At 43.3% G+C, this 27,223-nt stretch overlaps 2 protein-coding genes across 12 annotated transcripts in view; one reads left to right on the top strand and one right to left on the bottom strand.

Annotated features, from left to right (window-relative positions):
- The window catches only part of NOP14 (NOP14 nucleolar protein), a 62,546-nt gene extending 37,060 nt beyond the window's left edge, over positions 1 to 25,486 (bottom strand). For both annotated transcript variants that reach the window (XM_084859897.1, XM_084859898.1), the window contains exons 1-8: positions 25,090 to 25,486; positions 18,069 to 18,203; positions 11,534 to 11,675; positions 10,450 to 10,595; positions 7,116 to 7,253; positions 5,936 to 6,058; positions 4,993 to 5,124; positions 1,991 to 2,273 (exon numbers count right to left, since the gene is read on the bottom strand). In XM_084859897.1, coding sequence (XP_084716023.1) covers positions 1,991 to 2,273; positions 4,993 to 5,124; positions 5,936 to 6,058; positions 7,116 to 7,253; positions 10,450 to 10,595; positions 11,534 to 11,675; positions 18,069 to 18,203; positions 25,090 to 25,302 — 1,312 coding nt within the window. In that variant the 5' untranslated portion in view covers positions 25,303 to 25,486. The remainder of the gene's footprint in view (positions 1 to 1,990; positions 2,274 to 4,992; positions 5,125 to 5,935; positions 6,059 to 7,115; positions 7,254 to 10,449; positions 10,596 to 11,533; positions 11,676 to 18,068; positions 18,204 to 25,089) is intronic.
- Positions 25,487 to 25,938: 452 nt separating this feature from the next.
- Positions 25,939 to 27,223, top strand: part of HTT (huntingtin) — a 381,175-nt gene continuing 379,890 nt past the window's right edge. For all 10 annotated transcript variants that reach the window (XM_084859889.1, XM_084859888.1, XM_084859886.1 and 7 more), the window contains exon 1: positions 25,939 to 26,293. In XM_084859889.1, coding sequence (XP_084716015.1) covers positions 26,142 to 26,293 — 152 coding nt within the window. In that variant the 5' untranslated portion in view covers positions 25,939 to 26,141. The remainder of the gene's footprint in view (positions 26,294 to 27,223) is intronic.

Raw genomic sequence — 27,223 nt, 5'->3', positions numbered from 1 at the left:
AATATATTGAGTTAAACAGGTAGCTTAGGGTTGCCTATATACTGACCCAGTTCGCACATAGCAATAGCAAATCGTAGGTTAATTAACGATTTTAATTAATGTGGGTTGTATGTGGCACATGTGCCACTCCCACTTTGAATATGGAATCTCTGGCCTGATTGTAGGTTCCTGTGCAACATGTGAACCCAGACACTTCGGGTTGTTGGTGGATTGAACAACCCAAAGTCAACCTACCATTATTTGTTGGTTAAATTTGGGTTGTTTAACCAACTAACAACCCAAAGTGTCTAGGTTTGCACTTCATGAAGAAACCTATGATTGGGCTGATCAGAGGTTGCATACTCTCGTGCAATGGCATGAGACCCAGCAAATTGTGCGTTAACCCACGATTTGCCACCATTGTGTGTGAACTGGCCCACTGATAACATTTTGAGAGAATCTCTGAACCAAGACCATAAGTAGACTTCTTTCATCCACTTCCCTTTTGAACAGAGATCTTTACTCTATTTTTTAAAAATAAAATTTTGGATTTATGAAACCGTTAAATTTGGAGTTTTCTCACTAGGCATTAAGAGAAAAGTGGTACCTGGTTGTGACAGAATGACCCAGTTCACACATGCATGAGCGGGAGTGGGTAAACATCTTGCCTCCCGTGTGCTCTTCACTTTCCCATTTAATCAACTGACTGGGTGAGTGTGATGTGTGAACCCAGAGCACTGGGTTGTTTAGGGGCTACAGAATCCAGCAGTTAAACTACAGTTTGTTGTTGGGTTAGCCACTGGGTTGTTTAGCCCCCAAACAATCCAGTGCTCCAGGTTTGTATATCATGCTCAACAACCTATGATCTGGCCAACTGTAGGTTGTTCATTATTTGTTGGTTAAATAATGTTCAAAAGCGGACGTGAGGAGCATATGGGGGCAGTGTGCTTGGCCATTCCCACTCGTGCATGGCAAATTTTGGATTAACCCACAATTTGCCATTATGTGTGAACTGGCCCAATGATTGGAACAGATGCATTTGTCATAGGAGAAACAACCCACAGTTCTGAGGACCCTAAATGAAGCAGCTGAGATGCTAAAAATCTGGTTTCATCATGAATTCTGATTAAAAAATATACCCCAGTGTAGCTTTTGTAAACCCCATGGGTAGAGAATTTCGGTGATCTAGCATGGAAAGAACCTGCATCTGAGACATAAACTCTAGCCTATGAAAACTCAGACCACAAAAAAAGTTTAGGCTTCAATGTGCCATATCTCAAATCTTGAAAAACTGGTCATTTTTCCTTTAGTTTTAAATAAATTTCCTTAGAACGTTAAAATAAGCATTTTGCTAGCCAAATACCACAGTTTCCCAACATTTTGTGGTTATACCAGAAAACAGCAATGTAAACATCTAGTATTTGAGATTACTTTAAATCTCTCTATATCAATAGATCTGTGTGTGTGGAAAACAGTCTTAAAGATGTGAAAGGGAAAACCTGGCATAAGCTATGGAATGAATATCAAATAAATTTATTTTACAAATAAAAGCCCTCAGCTTACATAAAAACTGAGTTACATAACTTCATTAGACAACAGATTCATGTGTGTTGAAAGATGCTTATAGTATTGGTGCCCTATCATGGTGGGATTGGACTTTACAGCTGGCTAGTAGAAACTAGCACTTGGCTACCAGGCCAGCCATAATCTGCAGTTACCCAAGTCCTTTCTTTTCTTAAACAAGTTTGCATTTTGACTTAAAATTGCAGGTAATATTATATATCCTTTGCAATTTTTAAAACTGTGGTTTTGTTGTGAGCCATTCCCCTGCCCCCAGAAATATAATAATGAGAATAGCTGAACCCTGTACTTGTTTCAGAACATGTTACCATCTTTTAGATTCCACCCTTTCCCAAAAGCCACATAATACTATATTTTACCATTCAAATATGAGCCCAGTGCTCCTCCACAGAATGCATTTAATCCAACTTGAATAAAGATTTTTCCTTACCAGCAAACAAATATGGCAACTCCACTTTGGCAGCTTCTCTCACAGCATTTTGTTCATTAGTTTGCAATTTATTTTTGTTTCCTTTACTTCTCTTCTGTTCTCCTCCACTTGCACTGGCTTCCTCCATGCCCCCGTCATGAGTTTCACAATCACAGCAAGGATAAATAGCATCAGCTTCAGTATCAGAGTCTTCTTTACTTTCTTCTCCCTCACAGGCATCCTCTTTTTTCTCTACACTTTCTTTCTTCTCATCTTCATCATCCCCAATATTCAGTTTGCCATCCTATTTAATAGGTTGTTACATATTTATCAGCAGAATCCTTAGACGTTAACATAGAGAATTGCTTCCTTCTAATCGTTTGCCAGTGAGTGGTGCAGACTCTGGGGGTGATCTCCACTTGAGCTACTACAAGGCAGAAGAAAACTGGCTAGGGGCTGGACTAGGAATAATACCCCATTTTCTCCCTCCCTAGAGCCAGTTGTTATTCATGTAGCTAAAAAAGAACCCCCATCTCTCTCTCTATATATATATCTATATCTATATCTATCTATCAATAAACATGATGTCTAGAGTGAGGACAGGTCCTGAACAACTCTGTTGAACAATTAGAAGGAGAATTAACAGTTAAGCAACTTCTCTGTTCTCTATACTTGCTGCCATCTAGTGGTCTAGATGCTGCTGAATAACAGCAGTATCCCACTAGCTCAGAGGGGGAAGGGAATACCTAGACTAATGGCTCTAGTATGCACTTTCAGCTTTTGGGAAAAAAAGGTGGCTTCAGTGAAGGCAAAGGCACTGATTTTGTAGAGTCCAGTAAAAGTGTGGACCACATGGCTATCCTACATATCTCTTTGTTAGAGACCTTATGGCAGAGATGGACAAGTTGTAGCCCCCCCTCCCCCCCCGATGTTTTGGCCAGCAACTTAGAATCATAGGGTTGGAAGGGGCCTGTAAGACCATCGACTCCAACCCCCTGCTCAATGCAGGAATCCAAGTCAAGCATCACTGACAGATGGCTGTCCAGCCTCGTCTCAAATGCCTCCAGTGTGGGAGAGCCCACCATCTCCCGAGGAAACTCGTTCCATTGTTGTTACAGGTTGCCCACCCAGCTGTATGGGAATGATGAAGCTTGCCGGATACCTTATAGGCTTCTGTAATACACACTCTGAGTTACATAGCAAGACAGGTCTTTGAGGCCTTTTTGCTCCTACCTCTGACCCCACTGACAAACAGCAAAAAAGACTGCCTGAAAAGCTATCTTGTCAATAGATTCTGAGTGCCCTCCTAACTCCTAGGCAGTGCCAAGCTTAGGGCAGAATGATGGCAAGATAAAACACCTGCTCCCCATGGAAGCTTCTGGAACACACAGAAATCTGGGACAGCTGGCAGGGCTACCAATTCAAAGATTCTGTCTGTTAAGGTAATGGTCACAAAAAAGGACATCTTGATGGAAAGGGACCATGGGACCACTGGAAAAATGGGCCCAGAGATTCAGATGTATTTATTTACTGTATGTATACCATTTCTTTGCCAAGGCATTGAAAGATGTTTAAAATTTATAAAAAGCAAAACACATACATACAAAAAAGCAGATTTGTCTCAGGCCACTGCTGGTCTCCTCAGGAACTGATGGTATAAACTCACTGGCCTGGGGTTCTCTTCACTTTCTAGGTGCTAGGAAGGTGTCAAAAACTCCCAAGTCTCCTAGTCCTGAATTTTCAAACTCAAGGAGAAGTGCCCCCATCTGTGGGCTGAGGACAGGGCCCATGGCACTGCTCATCGCTCCAGATTTTCATCCAATTTTCAACTTGGGATGGGGGCTAAGAGCAGTGACCCCCCCAGTGTCTGGACCACTGAACGGCAACAAATAGGGAGAGGTATTATTGCTCTTGGTAACCAGTCTTAAAAGTAATAGTCCCCTACCTTCCAATTTAGATCAAAGGAGGTACAGCCATTTCCAAAAGGAAGAGGCAGATGCTACCGCTATATACAGCTGCACATGTGTTAATTATGACACTTCCACCTATAGCTTAAAAACAACTAGAGTCTCAACAGCTACGTTTTACAATCAAATCAAAAAGTACTACTTAACTGTAAAATAACGGCAGCCTGTGAAAAGACTACATGCCCATTGTGGAACTGCTAAATCTTTTCCACAAAATTTCTAACTTTCAGAACTATGCTGATTCCAACATCTGAGGGCTGAGCTGTTCCCTTCATATAATGCAGTACAGCACGAAACACAGCTCCCAAAGTGTTTCACTGAAACAAATGTCATGACAACAGCTTGGATGGGATTGTATAAATATATAAAGCACCAGCATACGGTCAAGACCACTGATCTATCTAATTCAATATTCTCTAGTCAAATTGACAGAGATTCTCCAAGGTCTCAGGCAGAGTTGCATCCCAGCCCTGTCATTAGCTGCAAATGGCAGGGACTGGACCCTTTCTGGGGTTGAATTATTGGTTAGCGCAGGCATCATCAGGTGCTGTGAGAAACAGTTGCAGGATGCAGTTGATCCCTGTGTTACTGATCACACTAAATTCATCAGAGCTCTCTTAAAGCCTCCTGGATATGGCTTGGCAACTTGATAGTACCTGGTCAGGCCTTGGATGCACCCTCCATGAAGGAGCCCATCCTCACCCACCCCCACCCCAAAACAATGACTATCTCTCTTGAGCAGGAGAGAGCCTTTGGTCAGCTCTTTATACATTCCCAGTGGGAATAATATTACTGAATGGGCTCGGTCTAAGAAATGCAGCATGTCCTGCTGAGAGACACAGTGGACCTCTCATTGTCCCGCTACAGCCAGCTGTACCTGATATGTGTACAGCAACAAGGAGGCTGAATTCATGTGCCAGCAGTGCTGTATACTCAGCCCACAAAGTAATGTATGTCTACAGAGTCCTCTGCCATTTCCCCCTGAGACTTAATGGCTGGATTGTGACTTTATTTTGTTTCACCTACACTAGAACTATTTCAAAAAAAGAAGTGTACATTGTAAGAAAGCAAATGCCTGTCATCTTGATCCAAGAGGAACCCATCTGCCAAATCATCAGCTGATGTGTACTTGGGTTTCTTTTTGATCTCAGGCTCATCTTCTCCACACATTCGACGTAATCTGTCAGCCTGCAAGGTAAAATACGTTTAGGACAACCGCTAGTCTGATTGCATATCACAGCAAGTATGAATAAAATCCTGCCTTATTAGTGCTATGCACTGAATTATTCAGGAAGAAATAATGGCCATTCATATGCATTGTTGCAATTTATGGCTCCAACAAAGGTTTACGTGACTCAAGTAAAACATAACATTTCTGTTCATTATTTGTCTATGACATTTCTATCCCACTCGTCCTCCAGGGAGCCCAGGGCAGAATACATTTGTTCCCACCACCCATTTTGCCCTCATAATGACCATGTGAGGTAGGTTAGACTGAGTTAATGACCCCGCAGAATCCTTTCCATGATTTTGTTTCTCATACTGCACAGCAGGTTCCATGCATTTCTCCCCACCAGACAGGTATATCAGTCATGCCCTGCCTTATCTTCTGCCTTTGACCAATCAGAATGGAGGAGCGGGCTTCCAACTGAGTTGTGCTGTTCTATAGCAGCAATGGGAGGAAAGGCAAAAGAGAAGTTTGATGGTGGCATGGCTTTGGAGCTGCTGGTCTTCAGCAACTCCACAAGAGACTCAGGGAGTGGAGCAGAGAGCTGAATGGGTGAAGGGGAATGTCTCTCCAGGTATTTCGCTGCCCATGGGCTCTGCACTTGGGAAGCCAGCTCTAAGCACTATACCACAGGGGCTCTCTAACTGTGAAACTGACAAAGTTGTGTTCATATTATAGAAAAGAAATGAGATGTTACAAATAATCATTACATAGAGTCACTGAAAGCATTTTAAGGTTAGGTAAAATGCAATACACCAACATACAGGATACCTCTAATTGTAGGAGTTTCTCTTGTTCCTCTTTTGCCAAATCTTCTTTAGTTTTCATCCTATCAGAGGGTTGCACCTTCATCTCAAACCCTAGTTCTTTAACTATTATATCATATTCATCAGGCTGAAAATAAAACAAAACAATCAGAAAGGTAGTGTTTGTGCTGTATTCTACAATAAGTTGGCATGTAAAGAAATCTAACTGAAAACATGTTTAGCCTTCTTGAAAGATTATACCTCCTAACATTTCACTGATGAAAATAGAGACAAATACACTAGACAGTATTTACACCCCTATTTTGAGACCAAATAAGTCTATCTACAGAAACACATGAACTCTTGCGCTAAGCAAGCCTGAATTGTCCCATCATATTCTGTAATAGTTAATTCACTATTTGCAACAGTTATCCCACTAAATATGACTGAAATATTGAAACACCTGGCAATTGGAGTTATTCTTCAGGAATACATATTGTGACTAATAATTCCAATATATATTGGCGACTAGATTTGTCATTCCCTGTCTAGAATTAAGGATATCGTTTTGTCAAACTGTGTAAACATATTTTAATTTTAAACATTTCAGTTTTGATTGTTCCAGTCTTTCTTTGATTATACATCAAAGATAAGTCAAGCAATTTGTATTATGTTGTTTTCCCCAGATTTCATATCATACTTTTAGTTCTCTTTGGTTATGGATCATTTCCCTATGTTGTTCAAGTGGGGCCCTGCAACAAAATGCCATGTCCTTTTCTGGCTCCATTATAATTTCTACCTCTTATCCCTCCTCTCCTACCTGATTCATGCTTCTCATGAGCTCTGTTTTGTATACAGCAAATTATTTTGGATGCTGGGAAATAAACTCGATAAGCAGAAACTTCTGCTAGGTCATAGTCATTTTACAAAAACGTAGGACTGGGGGAGTGTTGCAGGAGCTAGGCCATCACCAGATATACAGCCACTCAGGATAAATAGCAGTAAAAACCCCCGATAACCAATGCTTGGGAGAGAGAGAGAAGTTAGCATCATAGAAGCTCATAAGATTTCACTTTTTCCTGTACCTTCTTTCAGTTTTTCCTATACCTTCATGCGGGACTTTGCATCACTAATTGACAAATAGAAAGGTAAGATATGATTTTGTATGAGCAAACATAGGACAAGAGGGGTAATGAAAGACTGACCTTGAGCTTCTCCTCCACTTCTTCTTGCATATCTGAGTTGGAAGCCTTGCGGAATAGGAAGGTTTGGATTTCTTTCCAATCACTGTTAAGTTTTTCTGTAAGCTCTAATGTATTTTCCCTTTGCATTTTTCTCTCTCTCTAAAAAGAAAAAAGAGACACAGAAATCTATATATTTTTTCCTTTGGTTTTATGTTTTCAGTTTGTTTTGTTAAAATTCACAAAAAAATATTGGGGGAAAAAAGAAATGTGATGAATTTCTTTGTGACAAATAGAGCCAGTGTGGTGTAGTAGTTCAAGTGTTGGACTGGGAGCCAGGAGATCTGGGTTTTAGTTCCCACTCGGCCATGGAAGCTCACTGGGTGACTTTGGGCCAGTCACAGACTCTCAGCCCAACCTACCACACAGGGTTGTTGTTGTGAGGATAAAATGGAGAGGAGGAGGATTATGTATGCCACCTTGGGTCCTTGGAGGAAAAAAGGCGGGATATAAATGCAGTAAATAAATAATCTGTCATACACTGACTGTGTTCGCATGACACACTAACTCACGATGGGTTGTTTGCTTGAACAAGCCATGGTATTTTATTTATTTATTTATTTCATTTCTACACAGCCCAGTAGCCGAAGCTCTCTGGGCGGTTCACAAAAATTAAAACCAAAGAGCACACAATAAAATATAAATTATATAAAACATTACCACCACAGTAGATTAGTGTGTCATCCGAACCTGGACCGGTTTTATCAGGGTGCCCTGTTTTTCCCATTGTCCGTTTGTAGGCGTTGCTTACCCACAACGGATTGGCGTGTTGTCTGAACCTGAACATGCCAACCCATCATGGGGAAAGGACAGCAAGCCACTTGGCATGAGTGGCAGAAACCCCTGTTGCTCTTCCCGAGTGCGGCTGCGATCACTTTTCGCGATCGCGGCCAAGCTGCTGCCAGTGCCCTGTGCCTCTTTTCTGCTGCAGCCCTTCTAAAATGCCCGAATGCCACTTCAGAGGGGCTCCCACTGGCTCTCTGGCTCCCACCAAGCCCCGCTTCCCTGCTCCGATCACAATCCTGATTGCAGTCAGAGCTTTTATTTCTGTACATTTTTCCCAGCCCCATTTTATGGCCTCTTTATTTTATTTTTTAATGTTTTTATTCAGTTATTCACAGTTGCACAACTGCAGGTATCCAAAATATAAGGGCTTGCCTTGGCTGCTCCCTTGTATGTTGCAGTTGTCAAACACAGAAGGTAACGATCAAGGCTACTCTGTAGCAAGGCTGTTCTGTCAGCCTTACACAGTTGACAGATGGGGAAATAGGGCGCATATCATCCCCCTAGCAAGGGTGTCCTCAGGGTTTAATGCATTGCTCTGAACCTTGGGGGTGCCCTGCTAGGAATCCCTACTTGCCCAAGCCCACAGCAACCTGTTCTGAGGGTGCCCAACAGGCTACCCCCCTTTTCTGTCCTAAATAAACTCCAAACAACAGCTTCCAAACTAGAAGCAGTTACTCTTTTTGGGAGAAGAAAATGGAGTGGCCTGCATTTATATGACAGTGGGATGCTGCAGACTCGGAGTGGGGGTGCACTAGAAGGAGGGAGACCCTCAAGGGTCAGAGTGACGCTTTAAATCCCTGGGGTGACCTGGCTAACTAGCTGACCTTGAACACTTTGACATATGAGGAAAGTGCTCAAGATCACCAACTGTCTCCTGGAATTTAAAGTCTTGCCCCAACCCCTGAGGATGTCCCCTTTCTAGTCCACCCCACTTCAAGTTGGCAGCACCCCGTTCTCATACAAAAGTGCATTCTTCCATTTTCCTCTCATTTTTCTTCCCCCGTTCCTCTCATTTTCTATTAGCCACGCTGGAATTTGACAGCTGTCAAAGGGGTGGGGGGGGGGGCAGGGGAAAACGAGTGGATCTGCTTGAAAAAGGCTCTCTATGGCAAAGAATAACAGATTATCTTTTGTAAAAAAAAACATAAATACAGGGCTTATTTGTGCACATAAAATAAGGCTGGGAAAATGTGAAAAAAAATTATAGGACCTGTTTTTTAGCAAAAAAAGGAACAAAAAAAGGGGGGGAAAAGGCTCTGACCATGATCAGGATTGGGGCAGGGAGCAGAAACTTGGCAGCAGACAAGGTGGGTTCTGCTGCCAGGTCCCCTGGGATGCAGGGCAGAGCCAGCTGGAGGACTGGGGGGAAGTGGTGTGGAACAGCCAACACATTGCGGGTGGTACGCTCGATCGTCTGTCAGGTGCACAAACCACATGCTGTCACCCACGATGGGTTGGCATGTCGTGCCAATGTGCCTATTGACCCAATTCGCATGATCAAAACAAACCATTGTTTGTTTTGATCAGGCTTGTTATGAGTCACAGAATGATCTGCATAATCATCGCTTGGCCGCAGCTTATTGTCCAAACAGGGGCAGCTTGGCTTGTTGGAAGATTAAACAAGCCACAAATAAACCATGGGTGGTTTGATTTGATCATGCGAACCAGCATTCATATAACACAACAACCCACAGTTCAACAACAATCCATATTCAACCTTGAGTATAGGTTGTCGCGTTGTGTGAACCCAGTCAATGGCTCATCTCTGGAATATGAAAAAGTGAAATTACATACAGCCCCATCCCTACCCCAAATATAGACATGAACGGAATACTGTATTCTGCAGAAGAAAAAAAAACTTGAGCTTGGTTCACACATGCATGCACATAGCCTAATTGGCACTCTACACTTGACTGGCAACTACATGTTTATATAGACTGAACTGAAAAGCAGCGCATTGAGGATGTGAGGCAATATGAGTTAAATCGCAACAAGGGAGAGGCTCCCCATTTATGGAATAATCTCCCTGATGAGGTCTGCCTGGCACCAACATTGTCATCTTTTTGGCACCAGGTTAAAACTGCCCTCTTTTCTCAGGCATTTGGCAGTGTATAATGAGTCTCTTGATTGTCTCTGGCTGGTTGTTTTAGATATATGTTGTTGTTGTTGCGTGTGTTATTTGTTCTATGTCATTATGTGAATGGTTTTATATTTTATATAATGTATTTTAATGTTTTTTAATTTTTGTGAACCGCGCAGAGCGCTTCGGCTATGGGGCAGTATAGAAATAGAATGAATGAATGAAATCTCTGATGTACCATTCACACATCTAAGCCATTACCTCATGCTTCAGTCATGAAGTTATGAAAATACATGCATGAATCAGCCCAAATTATCACAAAACCTCAGAACTCTTGTATGGAAAACAAACTAGTTAAACCCTGCCTGCTTTATAGATTTTTTTTTTAATTTCAAAGGAATTCAACTGCAGTACAGGACATTCAACTTTTACCTTTTCCTGTTTGGATTTTGCAATCAGTTCGTCAATGAGGTCCTTCCGTGACTTGGGCTTTTTATCCTCCTTATTTTGCTGCCCTATGGGAGTTTTCTTACAAAGAAGCCCACCACCTCCGCCGAAGTGAGCAGCTGTTAATTCCGCTAGAAATGAAAGATCATGAAAGGTCAACTGATAATACTAACTCAGCATAATACTGTGTATTTATTTAAAGCCCGAAGTTATTTTGGTGCCCTTGAAAAAAATTGAAGAACTTCGCATGAGACCTCCAGGGATGATATGCCAAACATTTATCCCAACCAGCCCCCACAGTTAAGAGAAAATAAAATAACCAGATTCAAACATAGTACTGTTTACTATAATTTTAACTTTTGAAAGTATCATTTCAAATACACTAGTAAAATGAGACCGATTTTTTATTAATGCATTCTGCAACTGTTGAGTCTATAAGAGATGCACAGACGTGATCCAATTTAGAATGTTTACTTTTACAAAGCTAAAAAAGGAACCCTGTTATTTTTTTGTCCCAAACCACACGAACTGACCTGAAATACTTGAGGGAAAAATTTAAAACACACCCAATGTTATTTAAATGTTTTATTATGTGGAATTTTTTTATTGGAATACTTGTAAAAATTTAAAGACAATAGCATGTACTGCCCTAACATTGTTTAAATTTATGAAGGTACTGGAAACTGTTGACATACTAATATGTTTTAGCAATCCAAATGATATGTTGACAACTACTCATCTATTTCAACAGTTTAACTTTCTTCCATTACAACTGTGAGGGCACCTTCAGTTTTGCGGTCAGTACTTATTGGTACCATTTTACACTGAGACATATGTATTTCAATGGGAGATACATATTCTCTCACATACTTGCTAGGGATAGTTACCTGAAAAACATTAATTACAACTTTGAAACTGCCAAGCTTGCCTAATACTGTATTTTTAGTTGGCATCCATTCACTGCTAATGAGCTTACGAAATGGAAATTTCCTGAAAATTTTTCATTTTGGAAAATATTCCACCCCACATCATTGCATATCTACCACTATGCCTGTTTGACTCTTCTTACCTGACAGTATTCCTCTTTCTTCAGTATCGCTGTCACTATCAATAATATCATTAAGTTTCTCGATGTCTGCTAGAGAATGACCATAGTGGGTTAAGTCTTCCTCTTCATTGAGATTATATATATATTTCTTTTCATAATGTTTCTGTAATAAAGAAAAAAACTATCTTGCTTAGTATGTTATTAGTTACTATTGCGAGCTTGTGAGGCAAGATACCTGCTTTTATTATACATGAGAAATTATAACTACCCCTTTGTAGACTTTGGGACCAGGTGGTGAGTATTGGGGAGGGGCAGGCAATCATTGAGGGGCTTTTCTTTGTATCAGAAAAAAGTTGGATCAGGTATATGTTTTATAGCTGTACAAAGGTGGGTTGCTTATCCAGACTGAACCCGAGGATGGCTCAAACTCAAAGTATGCAGTCAAGTATATTACTCTTTCATCATGTCCCTTAGAAACAGAAGCATTATTTTCAAGGTTGTGACTTCTGCTTTCCTTATGATTCTTCCAACAAAATATAAGACTCAGATGGTTTGACACCACAAGGTGATATACCCACATGGACTGTCACATTGTGCTGGGAAGCCCATGGGCACCATTTTTGCATGGTGCCTGTGGGTACCCGACTTGAAAGTGTATAGTGATAGGAAGCAGCAACTAAGGTCTCTCCAGTTGAGTGAGAATATGTACTTTTGTTTTTACTGATAAGCTGGTCTACAAGAAATGGCTAGTGTATACGGAATTGCTTCACTTGCATATGCTGTTGCTGTGTAGTTAGAATCATAGAATAGTAGGGTTGGAAGGGGCCTACAAGGCCATCAAGTCCAACCCCCTGCTCAATGCAGGAATCCAAGTCAGAGCATCCCTGACAGATGGCTGTCCAGCCTCGTCTTGAACGCCTCCAGTGTGGGAGAGCCCACCACCTTCCTAGGTAATTGGTTCCATTGTCGTATTGCTGTAACAGTCAGGAAGTTCTTCCTGATGTTCAGCCGGAATCTGGCTTCCTGTATCTTGAGCCCATTATTCCGTGTCCTGCACTCTGGGATGATCGAGAAGAGATCCTGGCCTTCCTCTCTGTGACAACCTTTCAGGGACTTGAAGAGCGCTATCATCTCTCCCCTCAGTCTTCTCTTCTCAAGGCTAAACATGCCCAGTTCTTTCAGTCTCTCTTCATAGGGCTTTGTTTCCAGTCCCCTGATCATCTCTGTTGCCCTCCTTTGAACCCTCTCCAGTTTGTCTGCATCCTTCTTCAAGTGTGTTACCCAGAACTGGACACAGTACTCCAGATGAGGCCTAACCAGTGCTGAGTAGAGGGAAACTAGTACTTCCCGGGATTTGGAAGCTATGCTTCTATTAACGCAGCCCAAAACAGCATTTGCCTTTTTTGCAGCCACATCACATTGTTGGCTCATATTCAGCATGTGATCAACAACAATTCCAAGATCCTTCTCGCTTGTAGTGTGGTTGAGCCACGTATCCCCCATCTTGTAACTGTGCATTTGGTTTCTTTTTCCTAGGTGCAGAACTTGGCATTTCTCCCTATTAAATGTCTTTCTGTTGTATTCTGCCCAGCGCTCCAGTCTATCAAGTTCACTTTGAATTTTGTTTCTGTCTTCCAAAGTGTTAGCTACCCTGCCCCATTTTGTGTCATCTGCAAATTGGATCAGCATTCCCTGTGCCTCCTCATCCAAGTCATTAATACAAATGTTGAAGAGCACTGGGCCCAGGACTGAGCCCTGCAGTTCCCCACTTGTTACCTCTCCCCAGTTTGAGAAGGTCCCATTGATAAGCACACTTTGAGTCCGATTCTGTAGCCAACTGTGGATCCACCTGAGAGTTGCTTCATCTAGCCCACTTTGAGCTAGTTTGCTCATCAGGATATCATGGGGCACTTTGTCAAAAGCTTTGCTGAAGTCGAGGTATATTATATCCACAGCATTCCTACGGTCCACAAGGGAAGTTACTTGATCAAAAAATGAGATCAGATTCTTCTGGCAGGATTTGTTCTTGACAAATCCATGTTGGCTTTGAGTCAATGCTGCATTGTTTTCAAGGTGCTTCCAGATGGATTGCTTTATGATCTGCTCCAGAATTTTCCCAGGGATTGATGTCAGACTGACTGGTCTGTAGTTCCCAGGTTCCTCTTTTTTACCCTTTTTGAAGACAGGAAAAACATTAGCCCTCCTCCAGTCATCTGGCACTTCCCCCGTCCTCCATGATTTCTCATAGAGAATAGACAGCAGTTCTGAGAGTTCTTCTGCCAGTTCCTTTATTACTCTAGGATGCAGTTCATCTGGCCCTGCAGATTTGAACTCATTCAAAGTAATTAGGTGTTCCTTGACCATATGCCTATCGAACTCAAGCTGCAAACCTTACCCTTCAGCCTGTACTTTGCCTTTGCCAGGGGGGTCATACACCCTCTTTTGGGAGAAGGCTGAGCCAAAGTACGAATTGAGCACCTCTGCCTTTTCTTTGTCATCTGTTATCGTTTTGCCATCCTTATTGAATAGATGAACCACCATTTCTTTCCTCTTTCTTTTACTATGCACATATTTGAAGAAAGCCTTTTTGTTGCTTTTAGCATCCCTTGCTAACCTCAGCTCCTTCTCAGCTTTAGCCTTCCTGACACCATCCCTGCAATTCTGTGCTACCTGCCTGTACTCTTCCTTTGTTGCTTGGCCTTCTTTCCACTTCCTATATGTGTCCATTTTTGTTTTCAGGTCACCTCTAAGCTTTTTGTGAAGCCACATTGGCTTCTTCTGTTGTCTTCCACCTTTTCTTCTTGTTGGAATTGTTTGTAATTGTGCCTTGAGAATTACCTTTTTTACAAACTCCCACCCACCTTGGTTTCCTTTTCTCATTAGCATCGCTTGCCATGGGACCTTAGTTCTAATCTGAGCATGTGCAGATGTACTTATGCTATGTAAAGCAAAGTATATAACATCAAGGAATGTGGCAGTGAGGTGTCTTTTCTTGCCCAGGCTTTAGGCCACCACACAACTGTCTTATTTTGGGACCTTGAGAGTATTGGAGAGTCATGTCTAAAAATTCCACCACAATATGCCTCCATCAAATTGATTGAAGCCACATTAAATCCCCTGGATGCCAGGCATCTGAGCTTGATTTCATCATATCCATCTTGAATTCTCTTTGCTTCAAGGATTGATTTAAACAACTTTAAATCCAGAATGCCCCTTCAATTCCCTTCTTTTTGAATACTACAAAAAATATTGACAAGAGCAGATCTCTCTGCGAGGAACTGGCTCTATGGCCCCAATGTCTACACAAGTAGACATTGTTTTGGCCTACAATTCCCCTCCCTGGCTAGGGCTGATGGGAACTGTAGCCCAAAACATCTGGATGGGAACTGTAGCCCAAAACATCTGGATGGCCACAAGTAGCACCTGCTAGACCAGGGGCAGGCAAAACAGCATTTGTAACTTTGACACTTTTCTGTTGTTGTTGTTGTTGTTAATTGGGAAGATCAGGAAACTGTCCCTCGGTGGAAACAGCAACCCAGGAGTATAGCCTAGATACATTGTCTCAAACAATCATCTGAGGTAAATTGCTTGCACTCATGGCTGATGCTTGCAGCCTGCCCCCCACAGCCAGCTGTTTGTAGTCAGGTGGCATGGGGTTTACTCTGGGCTCTAGCTCCCTTATTGGACATCTGAACAAAAGGCTTTAACCTGCTGGCAGTGGCTGGACCAACTCCCTCTAAACTGCCTATTGGGTTAGAATGTGGTACAGAAACCCCTGGTCTGAAAGGAATGAGATTGCTGTTTCTTGTTCCTATTTTCCTCCTTCTTAGTAGCTGTCAGGAGCCCTTTTCTTTTGTGTCAACAAGAACTGGGTTGAGGGATTCCCAGAAAATCTTCCCACCTAAAAAGGGTGTAATGGACAGGCTACCCTTGGATTGTTGGTCAAAAGCCCAGAGATTTCTGCAGAAAATCACAGTTGACACCCTTGCTCTGGTGGCATGGTGAAGAATGTCCATAGAGCAGCCTTCCTCAACCTGGTGCCCTTTAGATATTTTGGACTACAACTCCCAGGATTCTTGATAATTGACCATGTTGGCTGGGACTGATGGTACTGAAGTCCAAAACATCTGTTGGGCATGAGGTTGGAGAAGGCTGCCATAGAGGAATCAGCCATGAATTTGGCTGCCCTAGCCAACTTATTGAGACCGTTGTGCAGATGCTTCAAACCCAAGGATACCTCAGGGAAGATGGACTGCACCCACAGCACCAACGCCTGAGCAATAGGAGAGCTGGTTGCAGCAGAACAGATAGCCAAAGCTGTGGCTTGGTGCAGAGTTGTGTCGTTCTTGCAGACTCCCTGATCTGAAAAAGACTTCCCACTCTTCCAGGTCACAACAGCCTTGGAGGTTAGAGCAGGAAGTGATCACTGAGAGCACCTTTTAAAATCCCATCACCTCTGCAGGGAAGATATAAAGCCTTCTGGAAGGATTATGGACACATATGGGCCTGGTATGTTCCCTCTACTCTTTAAGTCAAATATCCATTAAAACATGGATTGAAGGCACTATGCATGAAGACCTCTATGGAGCCCTTGGGCTTATCAGTTGAGACAGATTTGTCCTACACAATCAATGTGGGGTGGTCTAAATGGAGGACCTTTACTGCCCATTGCAGAATGACTGGGTAGGCACCTGTGTTGAACAGCCTAGCCTTGGCTGGTTAACAAAAGGGATCTTCTCTTCAAAACTTCTACTCTTCCCTATTGGAATCCAGCCCTGAACCAATTTTAGAGATGTATTTAGACCTTCTGTCCCTGTGTCATTCAGAAGCCCCCTGGCAGTGATATTTATGTACTTGGAAGGAATGCCCTGCCCATCCTCATCCACCAAGCTAGCCACTGGAGGTACCCGGCAGCCGTTCCGCTGTTGGAGGGCTCCTGCTCTTGTGCTTGTTAAATGGCAGCAGACAAGAATGGCGGTGGTTATGCTTTTGTTATGTTGTTGGCATTCATGCGAGCTAGCTGGAAGGGGAAGAGGAACTGCTGGAAGACAAAGTGCTTTTCCAAAGTGCTGTGAGCCCAGCCTCCTAGCAAGCAAAGCAGCAGTCTCCTTCATGGCTGTCTGACTGATCCATTTCAGCAGCTCCTGCTGGGACAGGGCACCCCTCTTCCTAAGGCAATTACTACCACTCACCACCTCTGGCAGAAGCCTCACTGCATTTGAGACACCCACTCTTTTTTGGCAGGGGGGGGGTGAGGTGGGGCAAGCACGGAGCTCGAAGCCAACTCCTGCTATGCTGGCAAAGGTTAAGAGGGAGAGCCTAATAACAGAGAGCTGGAAAATGTTCCACCAGCCTTTTAAAGGAGGAATGAAAATGGGAGGTGAGGAGCCAACTCCCACTAGGCCAAAGAAAGTGCGACAAAAATAAATGTATCCTGTCCCTGTCAAGTTTTTAAAAGTTGACAGAGACCGTGAGAAAATAAAAATAGGTTGCGGTAGTTAAAAAAACTGCCATGTAAAGCTTGTGAAGGGACAAGCTAACCCTGCTCTTTCTCAGAAGTCAGAGTCAGGACTGAGGGGCTTCTGCCTCACTTGGAAATAAAGGTCTGCCAATTTAACCCTGCCTTGCAAAGAAAAGGATACACTGAGCCTTCACTGCATGTGCCACTTCTCAGCTGCCTGGGAACTAAAATTGCTTGTGATCCCGATTACCAAAGAAGATGGGACTACAAGCTGCAAGGGTCAGTAGAGAAAATAGATCTCAGTAAGATCTGGAATTCAGACAGAGCCCATCTTCAATATTGTGTAAAAAGCATTAACTTAGACTGGAATAAATTTTAAAAACAACTACAGAGATTTTATCTGTGAGAATAAAAAACTGTTAAAGCAAGGGCTAAGGCATTTTGCTGCCTGAGGCAGAGCAGTCAAAGTACATAGCACATAAAGCCAGCCTATTTATTTTGGCACCCAAGGCAGAAAATCCCAAACACATCTCCCCGTCCCTGGTATTAAAAATACAGTAATACATGGAGAGCAATCCTATCGTCCCTGGGTGAGCATCCCAGGGACTGACCATAGGATGGCTCAGAAACCCCCTTCCAAGGTCAGAGATAGTGCTCCACCCCCGCTTCCATGCAGCTGGTATAGAGAGAACTGTGCTAGCTGCCTCTCCAAGGTCTGAAAATTGACCTTGGAGAGGAGGAAAACAGGGCATTCTGGTGGGCAGGCAGAGGTGGAGACTGGGGAGGCCAGGATATGATTTACCCTGAGCATCCTTCCCTCCCGCTCCAGAGTGCCCATGCTAGATGGGCTCAAAAGCAAAAATAAAGGAGATTAGTGGACAGAGAGGCAAAGATTGCTTCCACCACTCCTTCCACCCTGCTGGCTTCAGCCTGGCAGGGCACAGGAATATGAGAAGCTTCTGAGCAGTGAGGGAAGTCCATACGATTGTGCCCTAATTAAATAACAACTTTTTACCATTTCATAAAACTCCAAATCAGTTCCCAGAGGCCATGATTTACTTCTCTTTTTAAAACTAAAGTACTGTCATACATTACCTGTTGTTCCAAAGCAAACCTCTTCATCATTTTTTCCTCTGGACTGACTTTAGTATCATATTCACCAAAACGTTTATCTTTAAACACATTGGATTTCTCCTTTTCTTTATATTCTTTCAGCAAAGTTTGAGTGCGCTGAAAAACAGAACATCACAGAAACTGATTTAAGGCAAAACAAAATCTTACTCAAACAGGGCACCAACAAGCAATGGTTGCATATGCTACAATCCATATATTATGAACGTTATTTCCTTTTATGTACTGGAATTTCAGGTTTTCCAAATGTTCATCTTTCCTCAGTTTTAGTTTTCTCCTCTTTTGCTTGCTCATTTCTTAACGCCAAGGGCAGGGCCAACAAGAATTTTACTTGGCATTGGAACAGTATCATCTTGGCCAGTTACCAGGATTAGATGGTGTAGAGTTAGAAGTATTACAGTTGAGCTGAATTTTTTTTTAGTTTACATTAACAAATAAGACATCTGTGCACTATGGCATCACACATATTTGTAGCATAGTGCAAATTACAAAGGATGTGCATTGTCAACACAAAAGCAAATGCACTGTGCTGCCACATGGAGCCCTCAAGAACAGGGGTAGGCAACGTGGTGCCTATTGGCACCAATGTGCCCAAGAAAACTTTTTTGGTGCCTGCCAAGGTGCCCTATGTCCTCCCACTTATTTTTTTAAATTGAGACATTTTCTTACCAGCAGCTGGGATTGCTGTAAGGTTTCTGCTGGTGCTGAGAACTGTAGGTTTAAAGGAGTTGTTTAGTACACTGGGACTCAGAGCTCACCTCTGCCTTATACTTAAGTCTTTTGGGCAGGTTACTGTCCTTTGCCATGGGAGCTACTTTGCAGTGGTGCCCAGGACAGTTTCTCAAATTGCCAAATGTGCCCACAGCCTAAAAAGATTGCCTACCCCTGCTCAAGAAGGATCATGGAAGTGTCTGGTACCATTTCCCAAGGTGCCATTTAGCAAGACTGCAGCATGTCTAGTGACCACCTAGATAACACAGAGTAGCGCCCCAGCCTCTTCCCTCCCATCAAGTGACAGCCAGCCATCTAATTGTAGGCAACACAGCAGGTGGTGCAGTGTCTGTGGAACTACTGCTAAAACAAGACATGATTGATTGTGAACAACTTTATTGTTTAAAGCCACAATATAGTGCAGTAAACAATTTAACATATTCAACAAGCAAAGGCATGAATACATAATCCCTCTGCAATATAGAAATTAAAAATACAATGTAGAAATTAAAATACAATATAAAAGGAACTAATGTCCTCGCTTGCCCCTAAGTGTTTGAAGCGTGGCTTATTTTCTTGGCTAGTATTTTCTTAGCTGCCAAAGCAAACTTTGCTACTTGCGTGGTGACGAATACATCTCTGCCTAAAAGCAAGTATACATAAATGATTTCGGGGGGGGGGGGGTCGGGTCTATTTGACAGGGGCCGAAGAATACAAATACGAAACTTCTGCCTAAGATGTTCATTAGTAAAACTGAAATGATGAAATAGAAAATTTTCCATGGAAAAATAAAGCATCCGACATTGCTGACTTCTGCTACATTTTGTACTTTATTCTGAAAATGGCTCAACAGGGTTAAAGCCGGTTCTTCTGTTGACCTAGGGTTGACAACCTCTATACGGCATAGAGAGTAAAGGGGCTCAAGAGATACTTATTGGGTAGACAACAATGTTGCCGGTAAGATTGTCTTTGGGGAGGTTTGGGAAAGGGGGTCCCTGCAATTCAGCAGGAGAGTAATCATCAGGTTTTAAAATTAAGTCCTTAAGGGCAAGCCATGCTAGCTGAGGAATGCTGGGAGTTGTAGGACTTTTTTCTGTCTAAACATGCATAGGATTGCACCCCCCCCCCCGCAGCTGCTTTTCAGAGCAGTTACTGTGCTTCAGCAGATGTGCACAAATCTCCCTGGCAGTTAAAAAAAACCCTTAGAAGGTGGCTGCATGGGAAGGAATGAATGGGGCCCCATGGGTGTGTATGTAAGTACTGCTGATGTGAGTACCCAATTTGCTCCATCCCATTCAGCCACCCTATAGGGGTGTTGCCTTTCAAACTGTCAGGAATATTTGCACAAATTCAGAGATGTAAAATTTCTGGAAATTTTGAAACTATGGGGAAATTATCCCCCCCATTTCCCCCCCTGCAAAAAAATGGAAATTTGGGGGAAATGGAAAAATAAGCAATACTGATTTTTTCAGAGCTCTTTACAGATCTAAAGTCAATTTGTTGCCTACTCTAATCTCGTGCCCTCCACGTATTTTGGATTTCAGCCTTAGGCAGCATGGCCAACTGTCAGGAATTCTTTTGAAAACTTTTATAAGTAAATTCAGTGAATTTGTAATTATTGTCTGAATAAACTATGCTTTTAAATTTAATATATCAAACATGATAATTTTATGAGCAAACCAAGTTATACATAACACATCTTAGATTCCTATTTAATGTCTGACTGGAGGAAACATCAACAAATAGTCCCTGAAACACCTGAATCATCCTAGAAGCCGGAAGGAGGAGTAAGCGCTGGAGGCAGAGGAAGACTGGTGTGCAGCACCTGTTCCTATTTGTAAGAAAGTTCAGGGAACTTCCTAACCCTGTTCCTGTTTGTGGGGCAAAGCTGAGGGAAACCTGATCTCAAGGAAAAGCTACTGAGATTTTATTTAGCTGGGAAAGACTCAGCTTAGGAATGGTAAACAGCCATATTTAATTTAAGAACATTTAAGCAAACACAATTTATTATTTGAAGAGTAACATTTTATTCACTTTTTGTAAATAATTTCTGCTAGTGGTAGTTATCAATACCAATACTACTGAATTTCTTTTAGGTGGCGAGGGTTTACTCTAGTGGCAGCAGCTAAAAGGTTTGATAGCTGAGGCACCAGTACCTAGTAGTGAGGTATAATTGAGAAGTTTATAGAACTCAGCGCCATAGTTTTTAATAGACCCAAGCCTCAAAGTTAATTTTAAAGAAAAAAGAAAGTAACATAGGTGTTTCTTTCAACCCATATGCTTGTTCCGCTGCATCAGGTGACAGTGGCGGGATAACCTACAATGTTTCTTTCACATGTGGGTTTTAGATTACAGCCATGTTAATTGACTGCTACAGTACCTAACAAGCCCAGAAACACAGGACTCTGTAGAACAAAACCCAAACTGTCAAGAATAGACATTTTCTTCCATATTATAATATGGTGACTCTACTCACATGCTGGGAAACTGAGCATGACTTGGAGCATCCCTAAATGTCTATCAGTAAAAGATAGACTAGATCAATAATTTAATAAGGAACAGAATTAACTATGCTGGGATTCTTACAGAGGATTAAAAAACATTTTCCCCATGGCTTCATTACTTCCAGATATCTTACATCTCTTGTCTTTCTATAAAAGTGTTATTAGGGTGCAATTCTATTGGGATACATGTCAGCCTCTGAACGCAGAGGCTGATGGGCATCCTATGCAGAATGGGAGGAGCGTGGAGGTGATCTTTGCCTCTGTGCTCCTCCCGCTCTGCATTTTTGCTAGATGGGCATTCTCACTCATCTAGCTGGGGCTCTGTAGAGAGGGAGGAAGGGAGGCTGGAGGATTCTTTGTAAGCTGGTCGCCTCCCCTCCCTGCCCACAGAACCACTCCCTTTCCCTTCTCTTTGAAGTCACTTTTGCAATCTTGGATGAGCAGCTGGCACAGTTCTCTCTATGCCGGCTGTGAGGGGGAGGGGGCAGGGAGCTCGATCTTCTGGGTCTGAGGTTGGAGTGCTGTCTCCAACCTTGGATCGAGGAATCCAAAAAAATCCTATGGCCCCCAACAGGATTGCTCCTTTGCATAGTTTTTAAGAAATCATTTTGTGGGGAGTAAAGGCAGGGTGACAATATATGAACACCTTGTCTTAAATTCAAAAATAACATATTTCATAATCCATAGCTGTTCAATTTTTCAGAAAAAAAGCAAAAACAGTCCCCAGCAAAAATGGAAAAATGTTTTTCCTGAATTTGTTTTTTTTTCAGGCCTTCACATCTCTACACAAATTTGAAGTCTGGGAAGTAAATGGAGGGGAAATGGGCACATCTGCAGTATCTGCTCCGAAGAGAAGCCATAAAAGGCGGACAGTTAATAACTTCAATTTTTGGACTAGCTGGCGACTTGGGGAAGTGTTGAAAAGGTGGAGGATGCTGAGAAGTGTCAGTTCAGCACTTAAAAGCAAGAGGATTACATTGCCAAGGGGGAGATATTGCCCCCCCTTTCGGTGGACTTCATCTTTCCCCCCCCCATTTTCGGTGCTTCTGAATTGCACTACTGGGTCCCTCCTTTCTCTTACTATTGTCCCCCCTCCCTCTGGTCCTTTGCAATTGTGTGCAAATTGGCCTATATGAAGCCCTGCCTTGTTGATTTCCTTCTATGTTGCCTACTCCATTATGGCACGTCTTTGACAGCTGAAATGTACAAGGAAATTGACCAAGCAAGACTATCGGACTGCCAAATCTGTGCTCTTGCACAATTGTGAAACACCGGCAAAAAAAATTATGACCCCATTTGCACAATCCTGAGGCACTACTTTTTCTTTTTTAAAAGGTGGCGACCAAAGGAAGTGCTCTGAAAAGGGGTAGCGACTGGAGTGGGGAGGGGGCATGGACGAGGAGGCGAGATAGGCTGTGCCACAAAAGATCCTGAGATATGTGCAGGGGAAAGCCGTGCTGTGCTGCTGTGTGCCCAATCATCTGTCAGGAGTAACGTGGATTGGCAAGTGAACAACCAACCCATGATGGCTTATCCTCCAGGGTGGCTTAGTGTTAAGAGTGTTGGACTGGGAGCTGGGAGATCAGGGTTCTAGTCCCCACTCAGCCATGGAAGCTCACTGGGTGACTTTGGGCCAGTCACACACTCTCAGCCCAACCTACCTCACAGGGTTGTTGTTAGGATAAAATGGAGAGGAGAGGGATAATGTAAGCCGCCTTGGGTTCCTTGCAAGAGGAAAAAAGGCGGGATATAAATGCAATAATAAATAAATAAATAAATAAATGCATACCGAACCAATGCCTCTTCCTCTGGTATCATGGGGGCCGATGGCAGCTCAGTGGGTGTGGGGAGGACTCTCCCTAACATCAACAACGCAATCTCTCTCAACCTGATGCCTCAAAGAGGAATCCTCCACCACTATCAGTAAGTGATCCTTACAAAAAGAATTCCTATTTATCAAACTATCAGAGTCCAATGCAGTAACTCTAACTTCGTCATCACCACACTCCAAATGTAACAAATAATTTACAGGTGATCTTAGATGGCCACTGACTACTTCAGCAACAATTATTCAGCAATGCAGTTAGGTATCAAAAGGTCCTTCCTCCTTTGGGGCACTATATCCTGGTAAATGGCACAAAAACATTAATTAAAGGCTGAATCAGAGTATAAAGGAAATATCTATTCACCCCCTATTCACAATTTGACAAAAACCTCACTACATCTGAGGATAGAATGCACAGTGGAGGTTCTGGTAAAAGTTACGTACATTCTAGAGTAAGAATAATCAAAAAACAAATATTCAATTTCTCTTATATCTAGAATTAATAGAAAACTTACCTCTATATCATTGAGGGTCTGTAAAAACGGGGATTTCTTTCCAGCTTGAGTTAGTTCACTATTAGGCCAAGGAACACTACAAAAAGCCACTGAAACCTCAAAAGCACCATAAATGGGGTTATTGACCAGGATGATTTACCTATAAGGCAATAAGAGCCCCTTTATGACTAGGCTCTTACACAAAGATGGGTCATCAGATTGTAATTTATTTTACATCTGCTGGAACAAGAGAAAGGAGATCAATGACTGCCACCCGTGAATTAGGACCGTCAGTTGCCAGGGATTAAGAAGGAAGGCCTAGGAAATTGGTCTCCTTTCTCTGAGCACTGTGTCTTTCTATCTCTTTTAGAATAATCCTTCCCCATCCCCTTTCTTGATTTTCTTGATTGCAATTTAAGCAATCCCCTAAATTTAAAATTACTACGATAGGGGATTTGTGTGCCCCCCCCATTTGATTAACAAATCCTTTGATTAAAAAATTGATTCTCCCCCGGTCCTTTTACACTTTCCCTTCTTTTCTCTTCCATCTCTATGAAAGCCAAGCTATTTCTCTTCTCTTGGAACTATGGGCCCTTTAATTATCTTATCCTGCAATTCTACAGTCAGGCAGAACACCTGACAAATCAGTTTGTGTACTATCATAAAAACAGCACTTGTTTCTATTCCTAGAAGTTCTACACCAATGAAGTTTTTTACGACATCATGCTTGAATGACAAAGTAGATGCACCAGACTGTGTGAGTTCACATGGACTTCTGAAACTAATCCTACAGAATCTGCCAAAGATTGTTTACATTCTGTAGTTAACTGTTTAATAGTCAAAACGTATTTTGTAAGAATTTGTAACTAATTTGGAAACAGCATATTTGTGTCCCCATATCAACCCATAACAAGAAATCCCAGTGTGCAAAGACAGAATAGGCCCTGTCCACTTCGGATAAATCTACACCAGATCCAGAATTTTCCATACATTGTTTCTGCTCAACCACCTTAGGCTCAGAAGCTAACAATTGAATCGGCACTTGTTAGCTTAATTCAGAGCTCTTCCAGTATATTTGCAATTAATTAATACTTTGCAATTAAGAGGAAATGCAAAGAGAAAACTCTCTGGAAAAGACCCTGATGCTGGGAAAGACTGAAGGCAAAAGGAGAAGGGGACGGCAGAGGATGAGATGGCTAGATAGCATCACGGATGCAATGAATATGAACTTGAGCACGCTCCGGGAGCGAGCGCAGGACAGGAAGGCCTGGCGTGCTATGGTCCATGGGGTCACGAAGAGTCGGACACGACTGAACAACAACAGCAACAACAAATTAAGAGGAAAACGCTTCACTTTAGGAAGAAAGCCACATACTGAGTAGTGAGTACTCAGACCTAGGATTTTCTTATACAGAAACCGTGGTGACTACGAGGGTTGCTCGTCCGCTTACCTTCTTTTGTGCCTTGGAGCGCGCGACACCTGGCAGCCCTACGTCGTGCCTTATCTTCCTGCCCAAGATGTGGAATTTTTGCTTGTTGACCTTCACCTCAAAAGGGTTACTCCGCACGGAGGCGGCGACGGGACCTTGAGCCCTGCTAGTCATGGCAGCGGAACCGTCCTTCCGCCGCTTAGCTGCCTTGGCCATTGCCGTTCTCATTGCCATTGAGAACGCCGCACGTAACAGCCCCTGCAATCCGCTCGAGGCAGCCTCTGAGCGGATTCAGGAAAGAGAGCTCGTGACGGCGCAACCCTCTCACTCCTCTTGCTGCCGGGCCGCGCGAGTACCCAGGTATCCGAATCCACGCAATTTACACCTTCCGCCGCGGAAGCTCCTCCCACCAACTCTCACGAAGAACTTCGCCTTGTTCTGTAATCTCGCGAGATCTGGAGCGGAAAAGCAAAACAGGGAAACTGGGCATCACCACGCATCCCACAATGCCTCACGCGGCCCTTCTTTAGTTTTCAGCTTGTTTTCTCTCTCTATCCCTGCCCCCCATATATATATATATACTACAGAATAAGAGCTCCATACAGCCTTCGCTTTCGATGGCAGTCCTCCGCCGGCGGAGTAAGAGTGAATATTTCAGACCACCTCCACAAAGGACACTTCTAACCACGACTGCTTTGAATTTTACATGGATTTCTATTTAAACTTCCCATACCCTTGCGCCACAGGCCATGTTACAATCGGAAATGGAGAACCGGAAGTCTCGTGTAAGAAGCAGTCAGACGATGGTTTCCGGTCCCCGGAATACTCCTTGAAGGAAGCGGCGCGCAGAGATTCCGCGGGGGCGCCGCTGGGGATGATGGGAGGCGTTCAAGATGGCGCCTGCGTGCCAGTGGCGGCTTGAGCGCTGCGCCGTCTTTTAAGCCTCTTCGTTTTCATTTCCCGGGGCGGTGGACTGGGAGGGCTCGGGTGGCTGACTCGACGAGGGGGCGGCGTCGCCAGTTGCAGGAGGAGTCGCCCCTCGCCCGGCGTGTCTGCCGTGCGTGAATGGGAACATGACCACCATGGAGAAGCTGATGAAAGCCTTCGAATCCCTCCGCTCTTTCCAGCAGCAGCAGCAGCAGAGCCCCGCGGCCGCTGCAGGAAGCACAGCAACAACGGTTTCCTCCGCGGGCGCCGCCATCCCCGAGGAGTTGCTTCACAAGCCGTGAGTGGCAGGAGAAGGGGCGGGGGTCGAAAGAGGAAAGCGAGAGGGGGGCGGGGGAAGACTGTCGACTCCCTCAGCAATGGCGAGGCGCTTTATCTCTTCAAGGGAGGGCGATGAATTTTTAATATCACGCGTGTTTCTTCCTGGGGCCCCTTGGCCGATAGTGATGCGGTCCTTCAGGAAGGAAATAGTTCTGTGCTGGCTTCGCACGATAGGCCCGTAGGAATGAACCAAGTAGGTACATCATGGAACCCCTCCCGCTTCTAAAAACAAAGAAATTAAGAGTGCAGTCCGATGTACGTTTAGACAGAAAAAAGCCCCATAGCTCCCAGCATTTCCTAGCCAGCGTTTTTCCTTCCCTGTCTGATCATACATAGGATTGTGCCCTTAATCTTTGAGGCTGGAATCCTATTCACACATATGCTGTCATAAATCCCATTGGGACTTCGTTCTTATAGGTAATACATTTACTTATTAGTTAATGGTGAAGTCCTTTTAGTTTGTTGCCTGGGGAAAATTATGCTCATTTCGTGTATAAACGCTTCTCTCTAAATAACGCATTCTTGTATTCCTCCTTGATTTCTGAAGAAGAAAAAAGTGTCATTCCTCTTTCCCCTTTCTGTTTTTCTTTCTCAAATTGTCCGTTGAGGAAAGGAGGGAGTTTGGATTTTGCAGGAAGGTATTAGCAGGAGGGAGTGGGATCTTTGTGGTAGACCTTTGGGAGAGAAGCAGGGATACTTGCCAAAGAAGGGAAGCACTATTACTGACTACGAGGACGAAAGTGGATTATCTCAGGTATACCCAACTTTTTTGGGCCCATTTGGAACTTTGAGAAAGTGCTGCGTGCTACCACAAAATGCACATGGAGAACCACAAAATGTTGGAAATTCTTCCATGGTGGCCTCTAGGCACTAAAACAGGGCTGGGGGG

The sequence above is a fragment of the Heloderma suspectum genome, chromosome 5 (assembly GCF_057233095.1).
Source record: "Heloderma suspectum isolate Gila_16-S chromosome 5, 16-S_ref, whole genome shotgun sequence".
Classification (NCBI taxonomy): Eukaryota; Metazoa; Chordata; class Lepidosauria; order Squamata; family Helodermatidae; genus Heloderma; species Heloderma suspectum.
Note: the sequence above shows the minus strand (reverse complement) of the source record. Positions and strands in the feature narration are given on the sequence as shown.